Source organism: Hylobates moloch, unplaced genomic scaffold (assembly GCF_009828535.3).
Source record: "Hylobates moloch isolate HMO894 unplaced genomic scaffold, HMol_V3 SCAFFOLD_11, whole genome shotgun sequence".
In the NCBI taxonomy this organism is placed as follows: domain Eukaryota; kingdom Metazoa; phylum Chordata; class Mammalia; order Primates; family Hylobatidae; genus Hylobates; species Hylobates moloch.
In genome coordinates this window covers 13,786,898-13,807,931 of record NW_026652286.1, presented here as the reverse complement: position 1 = coordinate 13,807,931, position 21,034 = coordinate 13,786,898, and the positions used below count along the sequence as shown (strand labels likewise).

General features: G+C 39.6%; 1 protein-coding gene across 2 annotated transcripts in view; it reads left to right on the top strand.

Moving 5' to 3' along the window:
* Positions 1 to 21,034, top strand: part of CAPRIN1 (cell cycle associated protein 1) — a 51,826-nt gene that overhangs the window by 18,027 nt on the left and 12,765 nt on the right. For both annotated transcript variants that reach the window (XM_058446316.1, XM_032166297.2), the window contains exons 3-11: positions 6,655 to 6,717; positions 6,818 to 6,904; positions 11,148 to 11,386; positions 11,472 to 11,554; positions 14,552 to 14,689; positions 17,321 to 17,373; positions 17,451 to 17,537; positions 20,552 to 20,707; positions 20,793 to 20,901. In XM_058446316.1, the coding sequence (XP_058302299.1) occupies positions 6,655 to 6,717; positions 6,818 to 6,904; positions 11,148 to 11,386; positions 11,472 to 11,554; positions 14,552 to 14,689; positions 17,321 to 17,373; positions 17,451 to 17,537; positions 20,552 to 20,707; positions 20,793 to 20,901 (1,015 nt within the window). The remainder of the gene's footprint in view (positions 1 to 6,654; positions 6,718 to 6,817; positions 6,905 to 11,147; positions 11,387 to 11,471; positions 11,555 to 14,551; positions 14,690 to 17,320; positions 17,374 to 17,450; positions 17,538 to 20,551; positions 20,708 to 20,792; positions 20,902 to 21,034) is intronic.

Below are 21,034 nucleotides of genomic sequence, written 5' to 3'. Positions count from 1 at the left end.
GCGCCCGGCCCCATATAATGGTTTTTAAGGTCACTAATCATGTCGTATGTTTGATTCAGAATAATTTATTTCCAGGTTCTACTGGGCTATTACAAGTTAATTACAATGTATTTGAACGAGATGAGTGTTTCTCAAACTTAAGTATGCGTCACAATCACCCAGAAGACTCAGTACCAACTACAAATTGCTGGGTTCCCCCAACCACCACTGAGTTTCTGATTCAGTAGGTCTGGGGTAGTGCCTGAGAATTTGTGTTTCTAACAATTCACCAGTTGATGCTGATGTTGCTGGTTTGGGGCCCACAGTTTTAAAAATCACTGACCTAAACCAACATAGGGTCTCTGCTCTGCAGAGATCTGATTATATATAATAATAAAACAAAGTCCCTCCCAGCTCAGATTCCATGGTGATAAAGTTCTTTGTATACCTCAATAGCTGAGAGATCAGGAAATCCTATATTTTACTGATAAGGGAAAAACTAGTGCCTTTTAATTAAGTTTTTATTGTCATCCTGCAGTTTTCTTAATAAGTTTTGGTATTTCCTCATATGAGTGCTGTTTCTTAGAAACTTTGATCAGACTTAGGATCCTGTTTTCCTGAATCTTAAGCAAGGACAGGGGATAGGATATTTATAATAGTAGTGTAGAAAGTGTTAACAGCCATGGAAGAACATGTGTAATGCTATGATGAAACTTTTTTTATTGTGGTTAGAAAAATGTTATATGGATGACCTGTAGTTTCTTTTGATCTCACGCTTGGTCAGGCTGGAGTGTGGTAGCACGATCACACGTTGAGGCTACTCACTGTAGCCTCAACCTCCCCAGACTCAATGATCCTCCTACCTGCACCTCCTGGGACTGCTGGTGCGCACCACCAGGCCCGGCTAATTTTTGTATTTTTTTCAGAGACAGGTTTTGCCATGTTGCCTGGGCTGGTCTTGAACTCCTACTCTTGAGCTCAGATAGTTTCCTCACCTTGGCCTCTTGAAGTGCTAAAGTGCTAGGATTATAGGTGTGAGCCACTGTGCTCGGCCAAGACCTATAGTTTCTGTACCTTTTTAATTTATTTTTATTTATTTATTTTTTATTTTTTTTGAGACAGATTCTTGCCCTGTCACCCAGGCTGGAGTGCAGTGGCACGATCTTGGCTCTCTGCACCTTCTGCCTCCCGGATTCAAGCAGTTCTCCTGCCTTGGCCTCCCAAGTAGCTGGGATTACAGGTGCCTGCCACCATGCCCAGCTCATTTTTGTATTTTTAGTAGAGATGGGGTTTCACCATATTGGCCAGGCTGGTCTCAAACTCCTGACCTTGTGATTCGCCTGCCTCGGCCTCCCAAAGTGCTGGAATTACAGGCGTGAGCCACAGTGCCTGGTCAGCTTTTTTATTTGTTTTTTTGAGATGGAGTCTCACTCTCTTGTCCACGCTGGAGTGCAGTGGCGTGATCTTGGCTCACTGCAACCTCAGCCTCCCGAGTAGCTGGGACTACAAGCATGCGCCACCATGCCTGGCTAATTTTTGCATTTTTTTTTTTTTTTTTTTTTTTTTCAGTAGAGATAGGGTTTCACCATGTTGGCCAGGCTGGTCTCCAACTCTTGACCTCGTGATCCACCCGCCTGGGCCTCCCGAAGTGCTGGCATTACAGGCGTGAGCCACCACACCACACCATTTTTTTTTTTTTTTAGACCGTCTTACTCTGTTTCCCAGGCTGGAATGCAGTGACACAATCTCGACTCAGTGTAGTCTCCGCCTCCTGGGTTCAAGTGATTCCCGTGCCTCAGCTTCCTGAGTAGCTGGGATTACAGGTTCGTGCCACCAGGCCCAGCTGATTTTTGTAATTTTAGTAGAGACGAGATTTTGTCATGTTGGCCAAGATGGTCTTGAACTCCTGACCTCAAGTGATCCGCCTGCCTTGGCCCCCAAAGTGTTGGGATTACAGGTGTGAGCCATGGTGTCGGGACCTGTACCTTTGATTTACTACATTTTTTTGATTGATCAATTCAATTCGCTGGGTATAAGGAACTGTGGTCTGCTCTTTGAAAATTCTGTAAAAGATTCTTGAGATTGTTCAGTTATGATTTACATACTTCTTTCCTTACAGTAAACTCATCAGTTCTTCACCTTTTAAAAATCTCAGTTCTTGGATTGAAACATGAGAAATATGTTAATAGTAATACTAAATCAGAGTAAATAGGCATATGAGCTTTAATAAAATGCACAATTTTTTTTTTTTTTTTTTATTGGCCAAGATACTGTGCTGTCACCTAGGCTGGAGAGCAGTCGTGGATATTGCGACTTCCAACTCATGGTCTCGTGATCATCCTGTCTCAGCCTCCCAAGTAGCTAGGACCATAGGCACTAAGTTAAAAAATTTCCACGCCTCGGTAATTTTTAAATTTTTTGTAGAGACAGGTTCTCACTATGTTGTCCAGGCTGGTCTTGAACTCCTGGCCTCAAGTGATCCTCCTGCCTTGGCCTCCCAAAGTGCTGGGATTGCAGGCGTGAGCAATCATGCCTGGCCATAATGTATAGATCTTTATTTTGACTATGCAGAGTTCTTTTTTTTTTTTTTAAGTTTTAGGGTACATGTGCACAATGTGCAGGTTTGTTACATATGTATACATGTGCCATGTTGGTGTGCTGCACTCATTAACTCGTCATTTAGCATTAGGTATATCTCCTAATGCTATCCCTCCCCCCTCTCCCCACCCCAGAACAGTCCCTGGTGTGTGATGTTCCCCTTCCTGTGTCCATGTGTTCTCATTATATGCAGAGTTCTTTTTGCATACTTTCTTTTGTCATAATGTTCCATGAAGATGTGTACCGTGAAGCTGAGTTTCACATACTGGCTGTTTCCCTTTCTTTTCATTTCCCCTTTAACCTTGTTCCAGTTATTGCCGTGTAACAGATTAATCCAAAATTTAAGGGATTAAAACCATGATTTTCTTATGCACAAAGATTCTGCCTCTCAGGGATTCAGACAGGGCACACAGGAGTTTTGATGTTTCTGTTTGATGACACTGGGGGCCTCGTGGGAAGACTAAGACTTGTTCATTCATATGTTTGTTGCTTGGACTAAAATGAGTAGAACCACAGGGATTGCTGATCAGAAGCAAGAGGCCTTTCTTCATGGCATGGCTTCCTCATGATGTGGCAGTCTCAGAGTTACTGTATTTGTATGATGGCTCAAGACTCCAAATACAAGGCAGAGATGGATTGCTTTTATGACTCAGCCTTGGAAATCATACAGCATCACTTACACAGTACTCTTGGTTGAAGCTCACTCAGGTACAATGGCAGGGGAAGTAGACTAGTTGTTAATGGAGTAGTGCCAAGGTCACATTGTAGAACAGTATGTGAGACTGCATACAGATTTTGTAGCTATCTTTGGAAAACATAATCTGTGATAGCTCTCGTTTTGGATGAATTCTAAATTTGTTATTGTGTAGAAAATTGGAGATTTTCTACTCTAGGATAGCTTGTCCTACTATAGGATAGTATAGGTTCATAATTAAGGATTGTTATTGGTGAGAGTCCTGACAATGTACTGAAGTCTGTCAATTTTAATATCTTTTCTATTGCATGGAATTCTTATTGTTTTCATTATACAAACTATATGTTCATTGCACAGTAGTTAAGTGTATAAAACAAAGCAAAAAGAACACAGCTCCAGCTATGATTTTACCACTCAGGTACCATTCTTAACTTTTTTATTGTTTATCTTTTTTATTTTCATCTCTACACAAGCATTTTTTAGGAGTTTGATTCTATGTCCATTTTGGTTAGATAAATAAACTCTACCCCATGAGGGATGTATGGTGTATTTCTAAATTTAGCAACAATTTTCTTGAAAAATATGCAATACTGTAGAAAAAAAAAGGAAGATAATACATATCAGGTATAAGTTAATAACAGCATTTCTTTTGTTCAGTAATAATGAACTGTGGACTAGCACTGAACTTTAGGCCGTCCTATTTGCATATTTTCTGTTTGTATATTTTTAAATAGAGGAATTGTGATTATAATATTATTATTTTGGAGTATCCTAAATCATAAATTCAAAACTTAGTTTTTTCTTTTTTTTTTTTAGATGGAGTCTTGCTTTGTCCCAGGCTGGAGTGCAGTGGCATGATCTCGACTCACTGCAACCTCTGCCTCCCGGGTTCAAGCGATTCTCCTGCCTCAGCCTTCTAAGTAGCTGGGATTACAGGTGCGCACCACCACGCCCGGCTAATTTTTGTATTTTTGGTAGAGACAGGGTTTCACAATGTTGGCCGGGCTGGTCTCGAACTCCTGACCTTGTTATCTGCCGACATTGGCCTCCCAAAATGCTGGGATTACAGGTGCGAGCCACCGGGCCTGGTCTAGTTTTTTATTTCTTAAAAATAGCCTACCCTTTAAACAAATAAAATTTTTTATTTTAAAACTTTTTAGCTTCCCAAGCTTATGAGTCTTCCCTTTTCTTCCCTTTTTAAAAAGAGAATGAACTATCTGTTGATCCTCAGAGTATTGTGAGGTAATTGGACATATCTTCTGCACCTGGGGTCAGGTCTGTCATATCAGTGTAAAAAACTTTTTTTTTTCTCTCAAATCAGTAGACTGAAATTTTATACCTGTTTATTTGGAGGCTTATAGATGGTGTGAAATAGTTCATCTAATAATAAAATTGGGTACTATTAAAAGCCTTTAGTGTCTTAGTAATTATCTTGGTTTTATTTACCTCCAGTGTTATGAAGGAATTGTGGTAGGGTTTTGAATTTGGGGTAGAATGGCTAGGCAAGTTGACATTTGTTTATGGTACAAAGAAAATGATCATTTGACCTAAAAAAAAAAAAAAAGAAAAGAAAAAACAAAACTTATTACCATTGCTTTTAAACTGGCTTCTGTGGTTTCTGAATGCCCTTTATTAGAATTTAACTTTGTACTTTGTTTCACAATTTTATTATTGGTAAGGGGGTAAGGAACTATGTATGTTCATAATTTATTGGGATTAAGTGTTGTCCTGTTAATTTAGATTTATCCTCATTCCCTGTCCTCTGACCTTTACAGTAATAACAGTTTGTGACTCTGTTGCATTACCTGAATATCTGTGGGGTCTTACCTAATAGTAGCCTGGGAAACCTGCAAAGTTTTAATCTTAGCAAGAAAATGTGATCTTAAACCAGATGTTAGTTTTCTATCCTCACCCTTGAACTAACAAAGCAAAGCTGTTGACTTGTGTACTAGTGAGGTGGTAGCTATCTTGTTCAAGATAAATGGATGAAGTACATTAAAGACAATATCCCCATGAGTTTATTCAGGAAAAAAATACTTTCCCCCCCCCCCCCCCCGAGGTGGGGAGCAGCGTTCTCACTCTGTCGCCCAGGCTGGAGTTTTGGCATTATTTCAGCTAACTGCAGCCTTCACCTCCAGGGTTCAAGTGATTGTCCCACCTCAGTCTCCCTAGTAGCTGGGACTACAGGCTCGCACCACCATACCCAGCTAATTTTTGTATTTTTTGGTAGAGATGGGGTTTCATCATGTTGGCTAGGCTGGTCTTAAACTCCTGACCTCAAGTGATCCACCCACCTTGGCCTTCCAGAGTGCTGGGATTACAGGCGGGAGCCACTGTGCCTGGCCCGAAAAAAATGCTCTTTTTTTTTTTTGAGACAAAATTTCACTCTTGTTGCCCAGGCTAGAGTGCAATGGCACGATCTTGGCTCACTGCAGCCTCCGCCTCCTGGGTTCAAGTGATTCTCCTGCCTCAGCCTCCTGAGTAGCTGGGATTACAGGCATGCACCACCATGCCCAGCTAATTTTGTATTTTTAGTAGAGACGAAGTTTCTCCATGTTGGTCAGGCTGGTCTCGAACTCCCAACCTCAGGTGATCCGCCCACCTCGGCCTCCCAAAGTGCTGGGATTACAGGTGTGAGCCACTGCGTTCAGCCTAAAAATACTCTTATATCACCTAGTCACATGAATTCTTACTGTGGGGAGAGGGAGAGGCAAAAATTTAACTTGATAAATGTCTGATATGCTCACTTGGGTATAAGCAGGATCCTAACCAAATTGTGGCCCTTACCCATGTGGGTAGGAGCCATATGCCTAGTCCATCTAATACTCTTTTCTTGATTAAGCTAAAGAATGAATAATGGTGTGCCACTGGTTTACAATACAGCCTTTGATATCATTCAGCAATGGTTGGAGTATATCTAAAAAGTTTTATGTACTTAGGCTGGGCGCGGTGGCTCATGCCTGTAATCCTAGCATTTTGGGAGGCCGAGGCAAGTGGATCACCTGAGGTCAGGAGTTTGAGACCAGCCTGGCCACATGGTGAAACCCTGTCTCTACAAAAAATACAAAAAAATTAGCTGGGCGTGATGGTGAGTGCCTGTAATCCCAGCTATTTTAGGGGCTGATGCAGTAGAATAGCTTGAACGTGGGAGGCAGAGGTTGCATTGAGACGAGATTGTGCCATTGCACTCTAGCCTGGGTGACAAGAGCGAAACTCTGTCTCAAAAAAAATTTTTTTTATGTACTTAAACTGGAATATATCTTAAAAGTTTATTTAAGGCAAAATTTGAGACAAACTTAGAGGATTGTGAGGGTTTTGTCAAGCATGCTTAAGCTGGTATATACCTTCAAAACGGAATGTAATTCTTTTTTCTTTTAATATAGGGTAAGCTTGATGATTACCAGGAACGAATGAACAAAGGGGAAAGGCTTAATCAAGATCAGCTGGTAAAGATGTTATATTTTTATTTTAGACGATTTTAAATAGAAAAATTAATTTTGTGGTTTTTTGTCTTTCCAGTAAAGTTTGGGTTCTTTGTCATTTTAGGATGCCGTTTCTAAGTACCAGGAAGTCACAAATAATTTGGAGTTTGCAAAAGAATTACAGAGGAGTTTCATGGCACTAAGTCAAGATGTAAGTAAAAGAAAGTATACATATTTATGAAATACTTCTGTTGTTTCTTTGGGTTTTAGTCCTTCCATTACTACTGATAAGCTCTCTGCAAGGTGAGACAGTTGTATCCAATTATATCTAAGATGCCTTCACATTCTGTAACGTTTAGTGTAACACCTGAAAGATGTCTTTTAAAAATGCTAAGTTTGAAACTGGGGGCGGTGGCATGTGCTTGCAGCCCTGGCTCCTCAATAGGTTGAGGCCAAGAGTTCACAGCTGCAGTGCATATGATTGTTCCTGTGAATAGCCACTGCACTTCGGCCTGGGCAACGTGATAAAACCCCATCTCTAAAAAAAAATTAAATTTAAAAACTGTTTTAAAAGGACCAAGTTTGAGATTTGACAAACATGTATAGTAGCTATGCTAAAGGTCTCATTGGTTTAAAATGTTAGTTCTGCAAATACATAAAAATCAGATAGTCATTAGACATACATACATAAATGTTTTTTATTTACCATGTTCCTTATGTCTAATGACTCACAATTTAAACTGTCAGAAAATAAAGAGGCTCGTTTATATAATTGGTAATTATTCTCTGCTTTAGGAACCTTAAGGGGTATGGCAAACTGATGTGCTCCTATATCAGCACTCGATCCAACTTAGTAGTGGGTTTTTGATGTGACAAAAACCTTTGGGAATAAGGACAAAAGTTAAATGCAAGCAAAGTCAGATAATTTGTTGAGGCCAGAAAATTAAGCCATCTGAATAAGTGTCATCTTCTTTAGAGAAGACTAATAACATTGAAATACAGGCATGTACTCCATGATGATGTTTCAGTCAACTGTGGACCACATATATGATGATGGTCCCATAACATTGTAATACTGTATTTTTACTGTACCTATTCTATGTTTAGATATACAGATACCTCCGTGTTACAGTTGCCTACAGTAGTCAGTACAGTAACATGCTGTACACATTTGTAGTCTAGGAGCTAATATACTATACCACATAGCCTAGGTGTGTAGTAGATTGTATTATCTAGGTTGTGTAAGTACACTCCATGTTTGCACAATGATGAAATTCCCTACTGACATATTTCTCAGAATGTATCCTTGTTAAGTAATGTGTGACTATAGTTGCCTCTAATTTGCTGAAACAAAAAACAGTTTATTATATGAGACAATGCAGTGTAGGGATTAAGAGATCGGATTCTAGAAGCAGACTGCCCAGTTGAATCCTAATTTTGTGACTTGACTTTGTAGTTTGACCATGGATGAGTTACTTAATTTTACTGTTCTTGTATTAGTCAAGGTTTTCGAGAGAAACAGATCCAGTAGGATAGAAAGGGGGCTAATGGGCAGAGGCCATCACAGTGCCGTGGTTTTCTAATCTGTAAAATGGTGATAATAACTGTACCTACCTCATAGGGTTGTGCTTAGAACAGTATTTGATGCATAACTAATACATTTCAAGCACTTAATCCTTTTTTTGTTTGTTTTGTTTTGAGACAGAGTCTTGCTCTGTTGCCCAGGCTGGAGTGCAGTGCCACTATCTCAGCTCACTGCAACCTCTGCCTCCTGAGTAACTGGGACTACAGACCTGCGCCATCATGCCAGCCTAATTTTTTAATTTTTAGTAGGGACGGGGTTTCACCATGTCAGCCAGGCTTGTCTCAAACTCTTGACCCCTCAGGTGATCGGCCTGCCTCAGCCTCCTAAAGTGTTGGGATTACAGGCATGAGCCAACGTGCCTAGCTTCAAGTACTTAATCTTAGAATTACTTATTACATCTGATTAGGGAAGGAAAATCTTTACTGAAAACAAAAAAAGTAATTTAATTTTGTACCTGGTGTCTTAGTCAACTTTGTGTTACTATAATGGAATGCCTGAGACTGGATAATTTATATAAAGAACAGAAATTTGTTTCTCACACTGCTGGATGCTGGGAAGTCCAAGATCAAGGTACCAGCATCTTGCTGCATTACTGTGTCCTCACCTGGTGGCAGAAGGCTTAAGGGCAAGAGAGAGTGATCATACTCCTGCAAGCTCTTTTTATAGTAGTATTAATTCATTCTAAATAGCTCCCAAAAGGCCCACCCTCCCAACACTATTGCGTTGGGAGGGTTAAGTTTCCAACACTTGAGTTTTAGGGGATGCATTCAGACCATAGCACCAAAGGAGAGATTTATTCCACTTAGCTTAATGAACCCTGCCCAATTTCTTTTCTTACTTTTTTAAAAATAGAAGCAGGATTGCTATACAGTTTAATGTAACATCTATTTTGGAAGTTACTATCACTGTGTAATGAAAATACCTGTGTCCTTTTTTGCTTCTCTTGTAACACTTTGGTATTTTCAGGACTTTTCTCTGAGCTTTAACTTCATTAGCAGAGCTTTTATTTATCTTTGATCCTTTGGTATACTTTCCACAATTATTAAACATGCTTTCTGTTAAGCATTCGATAACTTCTTTAGTGTGGCTCCGGCCTACCTTTTCACCTTTTTCCTTCTTGAACTGTTCATTTCATACAGAATAGCTTTTTTTCTTATCTTCTTTTGCTTTGTTAACTTCCTTTCACATTCCTGCCCCTCTTCCTATGTTTCCTGCCTCCACCTACCTATAAAGACCTTCCTGGGCAGGGTGTGGTTGCTCACGCCTGTAACCCCAGCACTTTGGGAGGCCGAGGTGGGTGGATCACCTGAGGTCAGGAGTTCGAGACCAGCCTGGCCAACATAGTGAAACCCTGTCTCTGCTAAAAATACAAAAATTAGCCGGGCGTGGCAGCACACACCTGTAATCCCAGGAGGCTGAGGCAGGAGAATTACTTGAACTCGGGAGGTAGAGGTGTCAGTGAGCCAAGATCGTGCCACTGCACTCCTGGGCAACAGTGAGACTCCATCTCAACAAACAAACAAAAAACACCTTCCTGGCTGGTCATGGTGGCTTATACCTGTAATCCTAGTATTTAGGAGGCCAAGGTGAGAGGATCGCTTGAGGCCAGGAGTTCAAGACCCAAGACCAGCCTTGGAAACATAGACCTTGCCTCAAAAAACTTTTTTAAAATTATTTTTTTAAAAAATAAGATTTTTTTTTTTTTGAGACAGTCTCACTGTTTCACCCAGGCTGGAGTGCAGTAGCATGGTCTCAGCTCACTGTAGCTATCACTTGCCATTTATTGCTAAGATATTTATTCTGCACACTCTGTTACCATTATAGATTTGTCTTGTTATTGCAGCCTTCATCGTTCTTCCCAGGTCTCCTTCCCCGTTTTTCCCTTTAGTATAGGTTTCAAATGTCCCTATTTTGGTTTTCTGTGTCTTGGTTCATCCTAGTGAGGCTTGAGAAAGGGGAAAAAGTGGAAAGGAGAACACTGCCATGGCTTTTGAAAAGACTAGCCTTCCTCTGTTCCCAACCTCATGTTAGATACACAGGAGAGGGAGAGAAATAATTGAGTTTGGCTGATGCTTTCCTTTCAGCCTTTCCAGGAAAGAAAAAAAAGAATGTGGGAAAAATACATTCATACTTAGCTTTATCTGTTTTTCTCCACCAGCATCATCTTATTCATAAAAACAAATTAGGCACTCTTTTCAGTAAGATGGAATGTCTTTCTGAGACTGGCAGCAGATTATTTGGGGCAAAGGGGCACTTGTGGGTTTTTGGCATTTCCTTGTGAGTCATTAGTAGATACTTGAAGTTAGAACTTTGGGTCATTTGCCCATAGAGGAGCTAGATCGAGGTAAGATTTTTATTGTTGCTGTGGTTGGGATTCTTTTTTAATTGGCCTAGGCCTTTACACTTCTGTATAATTTCTAAATTCATAAAATTTTTACTTTTTATATGCATAATGAAAAACTTCAGACATATATACCTAACTAAAGAAAACAATACAATGAAACTCTTTGTACCTGTACCCAGCTTGTATATTTATCATCTCATGGTCAATCGTATTTCATATAAATGCACATTCATTTCCTCGCTCCCTTTGCCCTCTAGATTATTTTGAAACAAGCCCCAAACACATTGTTTCATCAGTAATATTTCAGTAGTAAAATACCTTCTAGGGAAAGAGCTGTTCTGAATTGTTAACAATTGCTTAAAATAGATTATGTTTAAAACTGTAAGTCAGGAATCATCCTTTTGTGTATTGGGGTCATATCTCACTCATTGAGTAAAACATGTCTTATTTAAGCTGGACCTGAAATGGATTGAACTAAGTTCTATATAACTAATTTTGGTGTTTTACGTTTATATTGTTTTGCAGATTCAGAAAACAATAAAGAAGACAGCACGTCGGGAGCAGCTTATGAGAGAAGAAGCTGAACAGAAACGTTTAAAAACTGTACTTGAGCTACAGTATGTTTTGGACAAATTGGGAGATGATGAAGTGCGGACTGACCTGAAACAAGGTTTGAATGGAGTGCCAATATTGTCCGAAGAGGAGTTGTCATTGTTGGATGAATTCTATAAGCTAGTAGATCCTGAACGGGACATGAGCTTGAGGTATTCGTGGTATTTGATAATAGCAACTTCTGAGTATTTAAGTTGACAACTGAAAGGTTATTAATTAGCTATTTACTATTAAAAGGTTGAATGAACAGTATGAACATGCCTCCATTCACCTGTGGGACCTGCTGGAGGGGAAGGAAAAACCTGTATGTGGAACCACCTGTGAGTATCACTGATAACTTTGATTTTATAACTAGGAATCTTGAAAAATTAATTTTCCTATGTTTATAGTTCACTTGGAAGAAAAAAATTAGTTTTCTTTTTTTTTTTTTTTAAATTTTTTTTTGGAGACATAGTCTACTCTGTTGCCCAGGTTGGAGTGTAGTGGCATGATCTCAGCTCACTGCAACTTCTGCCTCCCGGGTTCAAGTGATTCTATCACCTCAGCCTCCTGAGTAGCTGGGATTACAGGCATGTGCCACCACACCTGGCTACTTTTTGTATTTTTAGTAGAGACAGGGTTTCGCCATGTAGGCCAGGCTGGTCTCGAACTCCTTACCGCAAATGATTCACCTGCCTGGGCCTCTCAAAGTGCTGGGATTACAGGTGTGAGCCACTGCGCCCAGCTAGTTTTCCTATTTAAAATTAATATTAATTGAATAAAATTTAGAAATGTATACATAACATTCATCTGCTATTTACTGTTTGATTTCTTTTTTGTTTCTTTGTGTGTTTAATCTGTAATGTGGAAATCAGAACACCAGCAACAAACAACTAAAACTGGGAATATGATAGTCCTAACTTCACATGGTCTTGTATGTAACTTAACTGTGTTTGAGGTGGACAGATTAACATCAGATTGACTTTCCACAGCTTTTGGTAATAGATAGGGACTGTTTGTTTTATGGCTGAAGTTTTGTGAAACAATTACTACATTTCATACATTCTGCTCATGGTTATTGCCTAAGTTTTTATTTAGTTTGTCTTAGACATCTGCTAATTTGAGGATGTTAATTTTTTTCTGTATTTAAAATATGCTGATACTTGGTCTAGTTTTCTTTGTGAGCTCCTTATTCTCAAACATGTAACTGTGAACTGATGTTTTTAAAAAGGGACATTTATGTTTCACTCCTTCAGTAAGCTAGGAACTTATGTTTTTAGCCTTCTGTGAAACTAGGGAATAGATTCTTATCTTTGCCATTTATAAGGTTGCATTAGGAAGGTAGATTTTTGAACATAAAATGAAAGTATCTGTATTTATGCATTTTTAGCTATTGGTTGAAAAGAAATCAGATTGGATTATAAGCTTTAATCACCAAAATGATATGAGCTTTAATTGGCAAAATTTAGAAGAGTATATTTGCTTTAAGGAAATGGGTGCCAGTCCTTGTCTGTCCTTTCTTCATTTAAGAAATAATTTTCTTGGTTTGTTAACTTTTACTCTGGTCTGTATTTCTTTGTACAATATGTGTTTACCTTTTTGCTTTTAGTTCTGCAAGTTCTATATGTATAAGCTTGTTAGCTTAAAAAAGTAGTTTTAGGTCAAGCTTCATCAGATTTTCATGAGTATTGTTGAAGAGTAACAGGTGTTATTAAACCTTTAAGCTTATAGCTTGTTTTGGGGTTATTTTCTACCTAATCTTGTTCCCACATCTTAGGAATGTAACATCTTTACAATGGAAAGGTACTAATCTTTATAATGGAAAGGTACTAATATACCCAAATTAGTGTTTTTATGTACATTTGATTTGTATCTATAACTTCTTGAAAACAGTTTTGAGCCAGGAGCCGCTGAAGTGAAATAAGGAGAACATATGAAGTGTTCATTATCTAAAGAGTTGTTGGTAGTTTATTAGGATTAATTTCTCAATGCTTTTGATACCATATGGTCCTCAAAATTTTATTTTTCTTTACAGTGACCTATCAGGGAGTGGCCCTAGTATGTATCTATTAATAATATACAAGCCAAGGAAATTGAAAGTAATAACTCTTTATACATCTCCCCCCTGCCCTGCTCTTTTTAAAAATATCCTGGTATGCCAAATTCTGATAGTTTTTGTTTGTTTTTAAATATCTTTCGATTGTCTACTTCTTTCTCTTCTACTTTTATACCTTTCTCTTGTCTGATGCAGTTGCTTAACTGAATCCACCCCTCTCCCTCTTTAAAATCTTTAGTGGCTTCATCTCAGTTTTATTTTATATAAGTTTGTCCTTAACTTCAAGGACATTCATGGTCTGGCTTTTACCAGTTTCTCCAGCCACATCTTTCCCTATGCTTTTTCTTTATTCCCTGTATTTTAGCCACAATGGCTTCCTTTCCTTTTCTTGTATTTGACATCTTTTGTATAGGACTTTGTAATGTTCTTTCTTCTGCCTTGAAACACTTCTTCCCCTCTACTCTTCTAGATTTCAACTCTTGCAGCACTTACCTAGGAAAGCCTTTTGTGGCCTCACTCTGATTGGGTCCAGTCCATTGTACTTCTATGTAGTACTTTTCACAGATGTAAGTTTTTTGTAGTTGTATTTGATACCACTTCTGTTAGACCATAAGCTTATTGAGGGGACATATTGTGTCTTTACATATCTTTTTGTTTTCCCAGTGCCTAGCATATTGTCTAATGTGTAGTAGGTGGTGAATAAATACTTTTGAATGAATAAATGTTAAATGTCATCTTTTTTCACCTAATTAGTTTACTTAAAATACATAAAGTTCAGGCCGGGCATGGTGGCTCATGCCTGTTAATCCCAGCCCTTTGGGAAGCCGAGGTGGGCATATCGCCTGAGGTCAGACCTTCACTAGGCAACATGGTGAAACCTCGCCTCTACTAAAAATACAAAAATTGGCTGGACGTGGTGGCACACGCCTGTAATCTCAGCTACTTGGGAGGCTGAGGAACAAGAATTGCTTGAATCTGGGGGGCAGAGGTTGCAGTGAGCTGAGATAACGCCACTGCACTCCAGCCCGGGTTTCAGAGTTTCAGAGCAAGACTGTATCTCAAAAACAAACAAACAAACAAAAACCCCATAAAGTTTAATGTAACTACATTCTTCTTGTTCCCTATCATTCTTCTGTTCTTGGTGAAATGTAATCTTTTTATGTGTATATGTGTTTTAATAACAGTTATTTTTTAATCACAATATTTTATAGAATGTTGGATCTTCTTCAAGCCAGGCATCCTCAGATAAGTCTTACATTATAATTCATGTTCTTTTTCTTAGATAAAGTTCTGAAGGAAATTGTTGAGCGTGTTTTTCAGTCAAACTACTTTGACAGCACCCACAACCACCAGAATGGGTTGTGTGAGGAAGAAGAGGCAGCCTCAGCACCTGCAGTTGAAGACCAGGTACCTGAAGCTGGTGAGTATTAGGTGGATATCAACTTTAGTTTAGGGTCCTGGTTTTATTTGATTTTGCTACAAGTTTAAACTATACACTTAACTTAGTTTTAGTCATTTGTCTTACTAGTCTTGATCACTATTATAAACTGATAGTTCTTTTGCAGTAGTATTGATGGGCAGGAGTATGGGTGAGGGCCAACTGTTACAAGAATTTTCAAATAGGTTTCTGTCTGACATGCCCAGATTTGCTATTTACCATGCCAGTGCATTGGATGAATAGTATGAGTTGCTTTTGTTTTGTTTTAATCGTGGGGAGATTATAACTCCATAATCTTGAACTATAAATTCCTCCAAGGCAAGGGGTCTTTTCCAGTTAATTTTGTCATGTAGCACAACACTAATTATATAGCTAGACACTTAACTGTGAATACTTTTATGATAACTCTTTTATGTTGAGGAGTAAAATTCTGAATACAAGGAAACATTGGAGTATAAATTTTGTTAGAATCAGAGTGCCTGAATTTAAATCTTGGCTTCAACACTTACTACCTCTGTAACTTTGGGCAAGTTAGTGAAACTCTTGTACCTCAGGTTCCCCATTTAGAAAATATGTCAAGTGTGTATACAGTGCCTGGCACATGGTAAGCACTTAGTAACTGGTAGCTAGTAGGTTGAAACTAGAAGCGAAGATTGTACATTGGTGGAATTAATAGTTGGAGATTAATATAAGACAATCTTTTTCCCCCTCTTACCACTTTACTAAGTAAATTAAGATTTTTAATCTGTATGTTGCTTTATACTATTACTTATGAGACGGGAGAGGGCTTTTAATATAGTAGCTCTTTATTTGCATTATACATGATCTGAAATAGCTACTGTTGAACCTAAAGTAATTCTGGAATAAATGGTAAAGAAAACTTTCTAAAATATAAAACACTGTTAATTAACTTTATAAATAAGTTTGTAAGTAAATTCAGATTATGTGATGGCAAACTATTTACTTATTTGGAATTTAAGTTGAATTGTTTTTTTTTTTTTTTTTTTTTTTTTGAGACAGAGTCCCTATCTGTCACCCAGGCTGGAGTGCAGTGGTGTGATCCTGGCTCACTGCAACCTCTGCCTCCCGGGTTCAAGCGATTATCCTGCCTCAAGCTCCTGAGTAGTGGGGACTACAGGCACACCACCACCCCAGGCTAATTTTTTCTATTTTCAGTAGAGACGGGGTTTCACCATGTTGGTCATTGGTCAGGCTGGTCTCGAACTCCTGACCTCAGGTTATCTACCCGCCTTGGCCTCCCAAAGTGCTGGGATTACAGGCGTGAGCCACCGCACCCAGCCCTTTTTTTTTTTTGAGTCAGAGTCTAGCTCTGTCGCCCAAGCTGGAGTGTAGTCACGTGATCTTGGCTCACTGCAGTTTCCGCCTCCAAGGGTCAAGCAATTCTCCTGCCTTAGCCTCTCGAGTAGCTGGGATTACAGGTGCATGCCACCATACCTGACTCGATTTTTTTGTATCTTTAGTAGAGACAGGGTTTCACCGTATCGGCCAGGCTGGTCTCAAACTCCTGACCTCAAGTGATCCGCCCGCATTGGCCTCCCAAAGTCCTGAGATTATAGGCGTGAGCCACCATTCCCGGCTTTAAGTTGAATTCTTTTTTGGTGGGGTCAGGGAGCACTGAGTCTCACTCTGTCACCCAGGCTGGAGTGCAGTGGCGCGATCTCAGCTTGCTGCAACCTCTGCCTCCCGGGTTCAAGCGATTCTTGTGCCTCAGCCTTCCCAGTAGCTGGTATTACAGGCACACACCACCATGTCTGGCTAATTTTTGTAGTTTTAGTAGAGATGGGGTTTCGCCATGTTGGAGGCTGGTCTCAAGCTCCTGACCTCAGGTGATCCCCCCGCCTCGGCCTCCCAAAGTGGTGGGATTACAGGCGCAAGCCACCGCACCTGGCCTAGTTGAATTCTTAACTTTAAAAAAGATTTATTACACTTTATGGCATCATTTCTAAAAATAGACTTTATTTTTATTTTTTATTTTTTTTTTTGAGATGGAGTTTTGCTCTTGTTTCCCAGGTTGGAGTGCAATGGCCTGATCTCGGCTCACTGCAACCTCCATCTCCCAGGTTCAAGCGATTCTCCTGCCTCAGCCTCCTGAGTAGCTGGGATTACAGGCGTCCGCCACCATGCCCGGCTAATTTTTTGTATTTTTAGTAGAGATGAGGTTTCACCAGGTTGGTCTCGAACTCCTGACCTCGGGTGATCCACCTGTCTTGGCCTTCCAAAGTGCTGGGATTACAGACGTCAGCCACTGTACCGGGCCGACTTTATTTTTTAGAGCAGTTTTAGGCTCACAGCAAAACTGAACAGAAGGTGTAGAGATTTCTCATTTACTTTCTACCCTCACAGATGCACAGCCTCCCTCATTGTCAGCATCCCCCCCACCAGAGTGGTACATTTGTTAACAATGGATAAACCCACACCGACACATTATTATCACCCAAAGTCCATGGTTTACATTTGGGTTTACTCTTAGTGTTATAATTCTCTGGGTTTAGACAAATGTATAATGATGTGTATCTACCAGTATCACACAGAGTAGAGTAGTATCACTGACCTAAAAATCCTTTTGTTTTGCACCATTTTTTAACCTCTTAGAACCTGAGCCAGCAGAAGAGTACACTGAGCAAAGTGAAGTTGAATCAACAGAGGTATGATTTTAATTTAATGCTGCCTTTACTTTGCTGCCTCTCAAACAACTGTCTCAAACATTTACTTTGCTTTGCAGTATGTAAATAGACAGTTCATGGCAGAAACACAGTTCACCAGTGGTGAAAAGGAGCAGGTAGATGAGTGGACAGTTGAAACGGTTGAGGTAAGAGTTCTCTGTATTGCAAAGTTGTTGTCTTTGTCTTCAGTTAGTAATTTTTATCTCTACTGAGAACAAATTAAGATTGTTTTTTGCATTATTAGTACATTTATTATAATAACAAACCCATTACACCAGACTGTTACTTCAAAAAAATGAATGTTTATCCCTGTGGATGTTTAATAGGATCACTGCTTTGCTGAACCAATTTAGAAAAATTATTTTATACAAAGTTATTTGTGGATTAATCTGTTACCATGATTTGTCTCTTACTGAAATTAGGTTGCTCTGTAAAAATCTGGGCTCCCACACTGATAGCTATGTTTTAGGGGTGTCATCTTGCACTCCTCCTTTACCCTAATGCTGTTTGGTCACCAGGCTGTAGACTTCCGCTAGTGTTTTCTAATGCTGTCTCTCAACTGATGATGATTTTTTTCGGGTCCTCATGTCTAGTTCAGTGACTCTCTTCATATTACTCCTCTGACTGCCTCCGGACCATCCTATTCATTGTCACAACTTAATTATTGGAAAAGTTAGCTTTAAGTTACTTGTATTTGAGGCTCTCAGTGATGCCTTGTTACCTGTAAGATACATTCCAAAAACCTTACCAATTGGTCCTCGCCTTCCTTTTGATCTTCTTTTAGATGTCTTTCTTTACACCCCCAAAGTGCAGGAAAATAGCTGTAAGCTGAGGGTAATATGCTTTTCTTTTTAATATGTTATTCTTATATCAAGACCATTCTCTTGGCCGGGCACGGTGGCTCATTCCTGTAACCCCAGCATTTTGTGGGGCTGAGGCAGGTGGATCACATGAGGCCAAGAATTTGAGATCAGCCTGGCCAACATGGTGAAACCCTGTCTGTACTTCAAAAACAAACAAAAACCTAGGCGTCGTGGTGCATGCCTGTATCCCAGCTACGTGGGAGGCCGAGGTACGAGAATCACTTGAACTGGGGAGACGGAAGTTGTAGTGAGCTGAGATCGTGCCACTGCATTCCAGCCTGGTTGACAGAGACTCTGTCTCAAAAGAAGAAGAGAAAAACCCATTTTTCAAAGAGATTGCAAAGATTTTTTTTTTTTTTTTGAGAGTCTCACTCTTGCCCAGTAGAGATGGGGTTTCACCATTTTGGCCAGGCTGGTCTTGAACTCCTCCCCTCAAGTGATCTGCCTGCTTCAGCCTCCCAAAGTGCTGGGATTACAGTCATGAGCCACTGCGCCTGGCCCATAGATGTTATAATTGTGCCAGCAACTTCATCCCTCTATTGGAGCACCAAAATGTCTCATTGATAAGATAAAGAGAGTAGGCACTTACCCAGAAAGGTACTTGGGATGAAAATACTGCTCAGGAAGTCCCAACAAAATAGTGTATATTTGCTGAATTAAAGAATGCAGTTCAGAAATGTTATAGGAGGATTAGAAGAGAAATCAATCAAAAAGATTAGTAGAATGGTGATTTACAGTTGTTCCTTGTTATACCGGGGCATTGGTTTTAGGACACTCCCACACACCGAAATCTGCTCATACTCAAGTTGTGCCATGTATCTGCGGGACCCACATATATACAGGTGTTTCACATCTCAAGAGTACTGGTAGATAAGTGAACCTGTGCAGTTCAAGCCCATGTTGTTCAAGTGTCAGCTGTATATATGAGGTGTACAAACCCATTGAGCCTTGACTAAGTAGATGGGATATATGTTTTTAGGGGAGCCAGGTAATAGGGACGTATTAGCATGGATGTAGAAGTAGAAATGAACTATTAGCATATTTGTTTTATCGAACATAGAATGCAAGGTAAATATTGACATGGTAGGAAGAAGTTGGGAAGCAGTATACAGTGCTTTGTAGTTAAGTATTTTTTGGATTTTATTTGAGAAGAGCATGCTACTTACCACTGTGCCAGTATGGTTTGTTCTTTGTATATGGTAGGTGGGCCTTTCTAAAGGCTATCCATATGAGATTCCACGAATTTTTGGAGCATCCTGAAGTTGGTATTACACAGATTGTTGGTTTCGCTTTGGTAGCGATTTTTATCTGTGTTGTTTGTGAAGGGAATAGCTGATTTTGCCTACTTTCAACCAGTATGACCTGTCCAGTTTTAAATCCAGACAGAATAATATAAATTTGATGTAATAAAAGATAGGATTTCCTTGCAGAGTAGGGAATTACTAAGAACAATAACCAGAGGAAATTATTAGAGCTGGGAAAAAGCTAATAGAGTGAGCTTTGGCTTCTGTAGCAGTTTAGATGAGTTGGTAAAGCTTGATCCTATGGTGTTGGCTGAGAAAATGAAATGGGAAAAACCCAAATCTTAATGATAATAATAGCTAACATTTCTTGAGTGCTATGTACCAGGTTGTGAGATAGATATATATTTGACATAGATATATAAATCCAGTTACTGTAGAAGACCTAACAGTTTTAAGAAAAATACATTAAGATGTAAACACAGGTAATCTTTCTTTGAGAGCAGCTTATAAAATAAATCTGAGGCTGGGCATGGTGGCTCATGCCTGTATTCCCAGCACTTGGGAGGCCGAGGCAGGTGGGTCACAAGATCAGGAGTTCAAGACCAGCCTGGCCAACATGGTGTGAAACCCTGTCTCTACTAAAAATACAAAAATTAGCCGGGTGTGGTGATGGGTGCCTGTAATCCCAGCTACTTGGGAGGCTGAGGCAGGAGAATTGCTTGAACCTGGGAGATGGATGTTGCAGTGAGCCGAGATTCCGCCACTGCTCTCCAGCCTGAGCTACAGAGCTAGATTCCGTCTCAAAATCAATCAATCAATCAATCAACATGAAATGCTACGTAGTGGTCTTACGGAACTGAAACACTGTAGAAGTGATGACATTTTTCAGAATGTTAAATTTGGCATAAATGTAGTCCATTTGGGTAACTGCATTAAAGCCTGTTCTGTTAATGGTATAGATGGTATATGTAGTTTGGGGAACCCGTCATGATGGTAGTGAGTGGAGCTTTTTTGCTCTCCTATTCCTTCTTATCCTTTTTTTTTCTACCTTAGGTGGTAAATTCACTCCAGCAGCAACCCCAGGCTGCATCCCCTTCAGTACCAGAGCCCCACTCTTTGACTCCAGTGGCTCAGGCAGATCCCCTTGTGAGAAGACAGCGAGTACAAGACCTTATGGCACAAATGCAGGGTCCCTATAATTTCATACAGGTATGTTCATTTTAGTCAAACACTGTAACAGAAAGTTTAAGTGTTTATATTATTTGACTTTATTCTATCCTAACTTAACCTGTAGGATTCAATGCTGGATTTTGAAAACCAGACACTTGATCCTGCCATTGTATCTGCACAGCCTATGAATCCAACACAAAACATGGACATGCCCCAGCTGGTTTGCCCTCCAGGTTAGTAGTGGTACCTTTTTATGTGAGAGAGAAGTATAAGGCCAGTACTTTCAGGTTTTAAAAAGTTTGTGAAAGTAAATTTTGTTTATTTTAATGACTGTTTAATTTTGACTCTTCGGTCTTTTAATTTGAT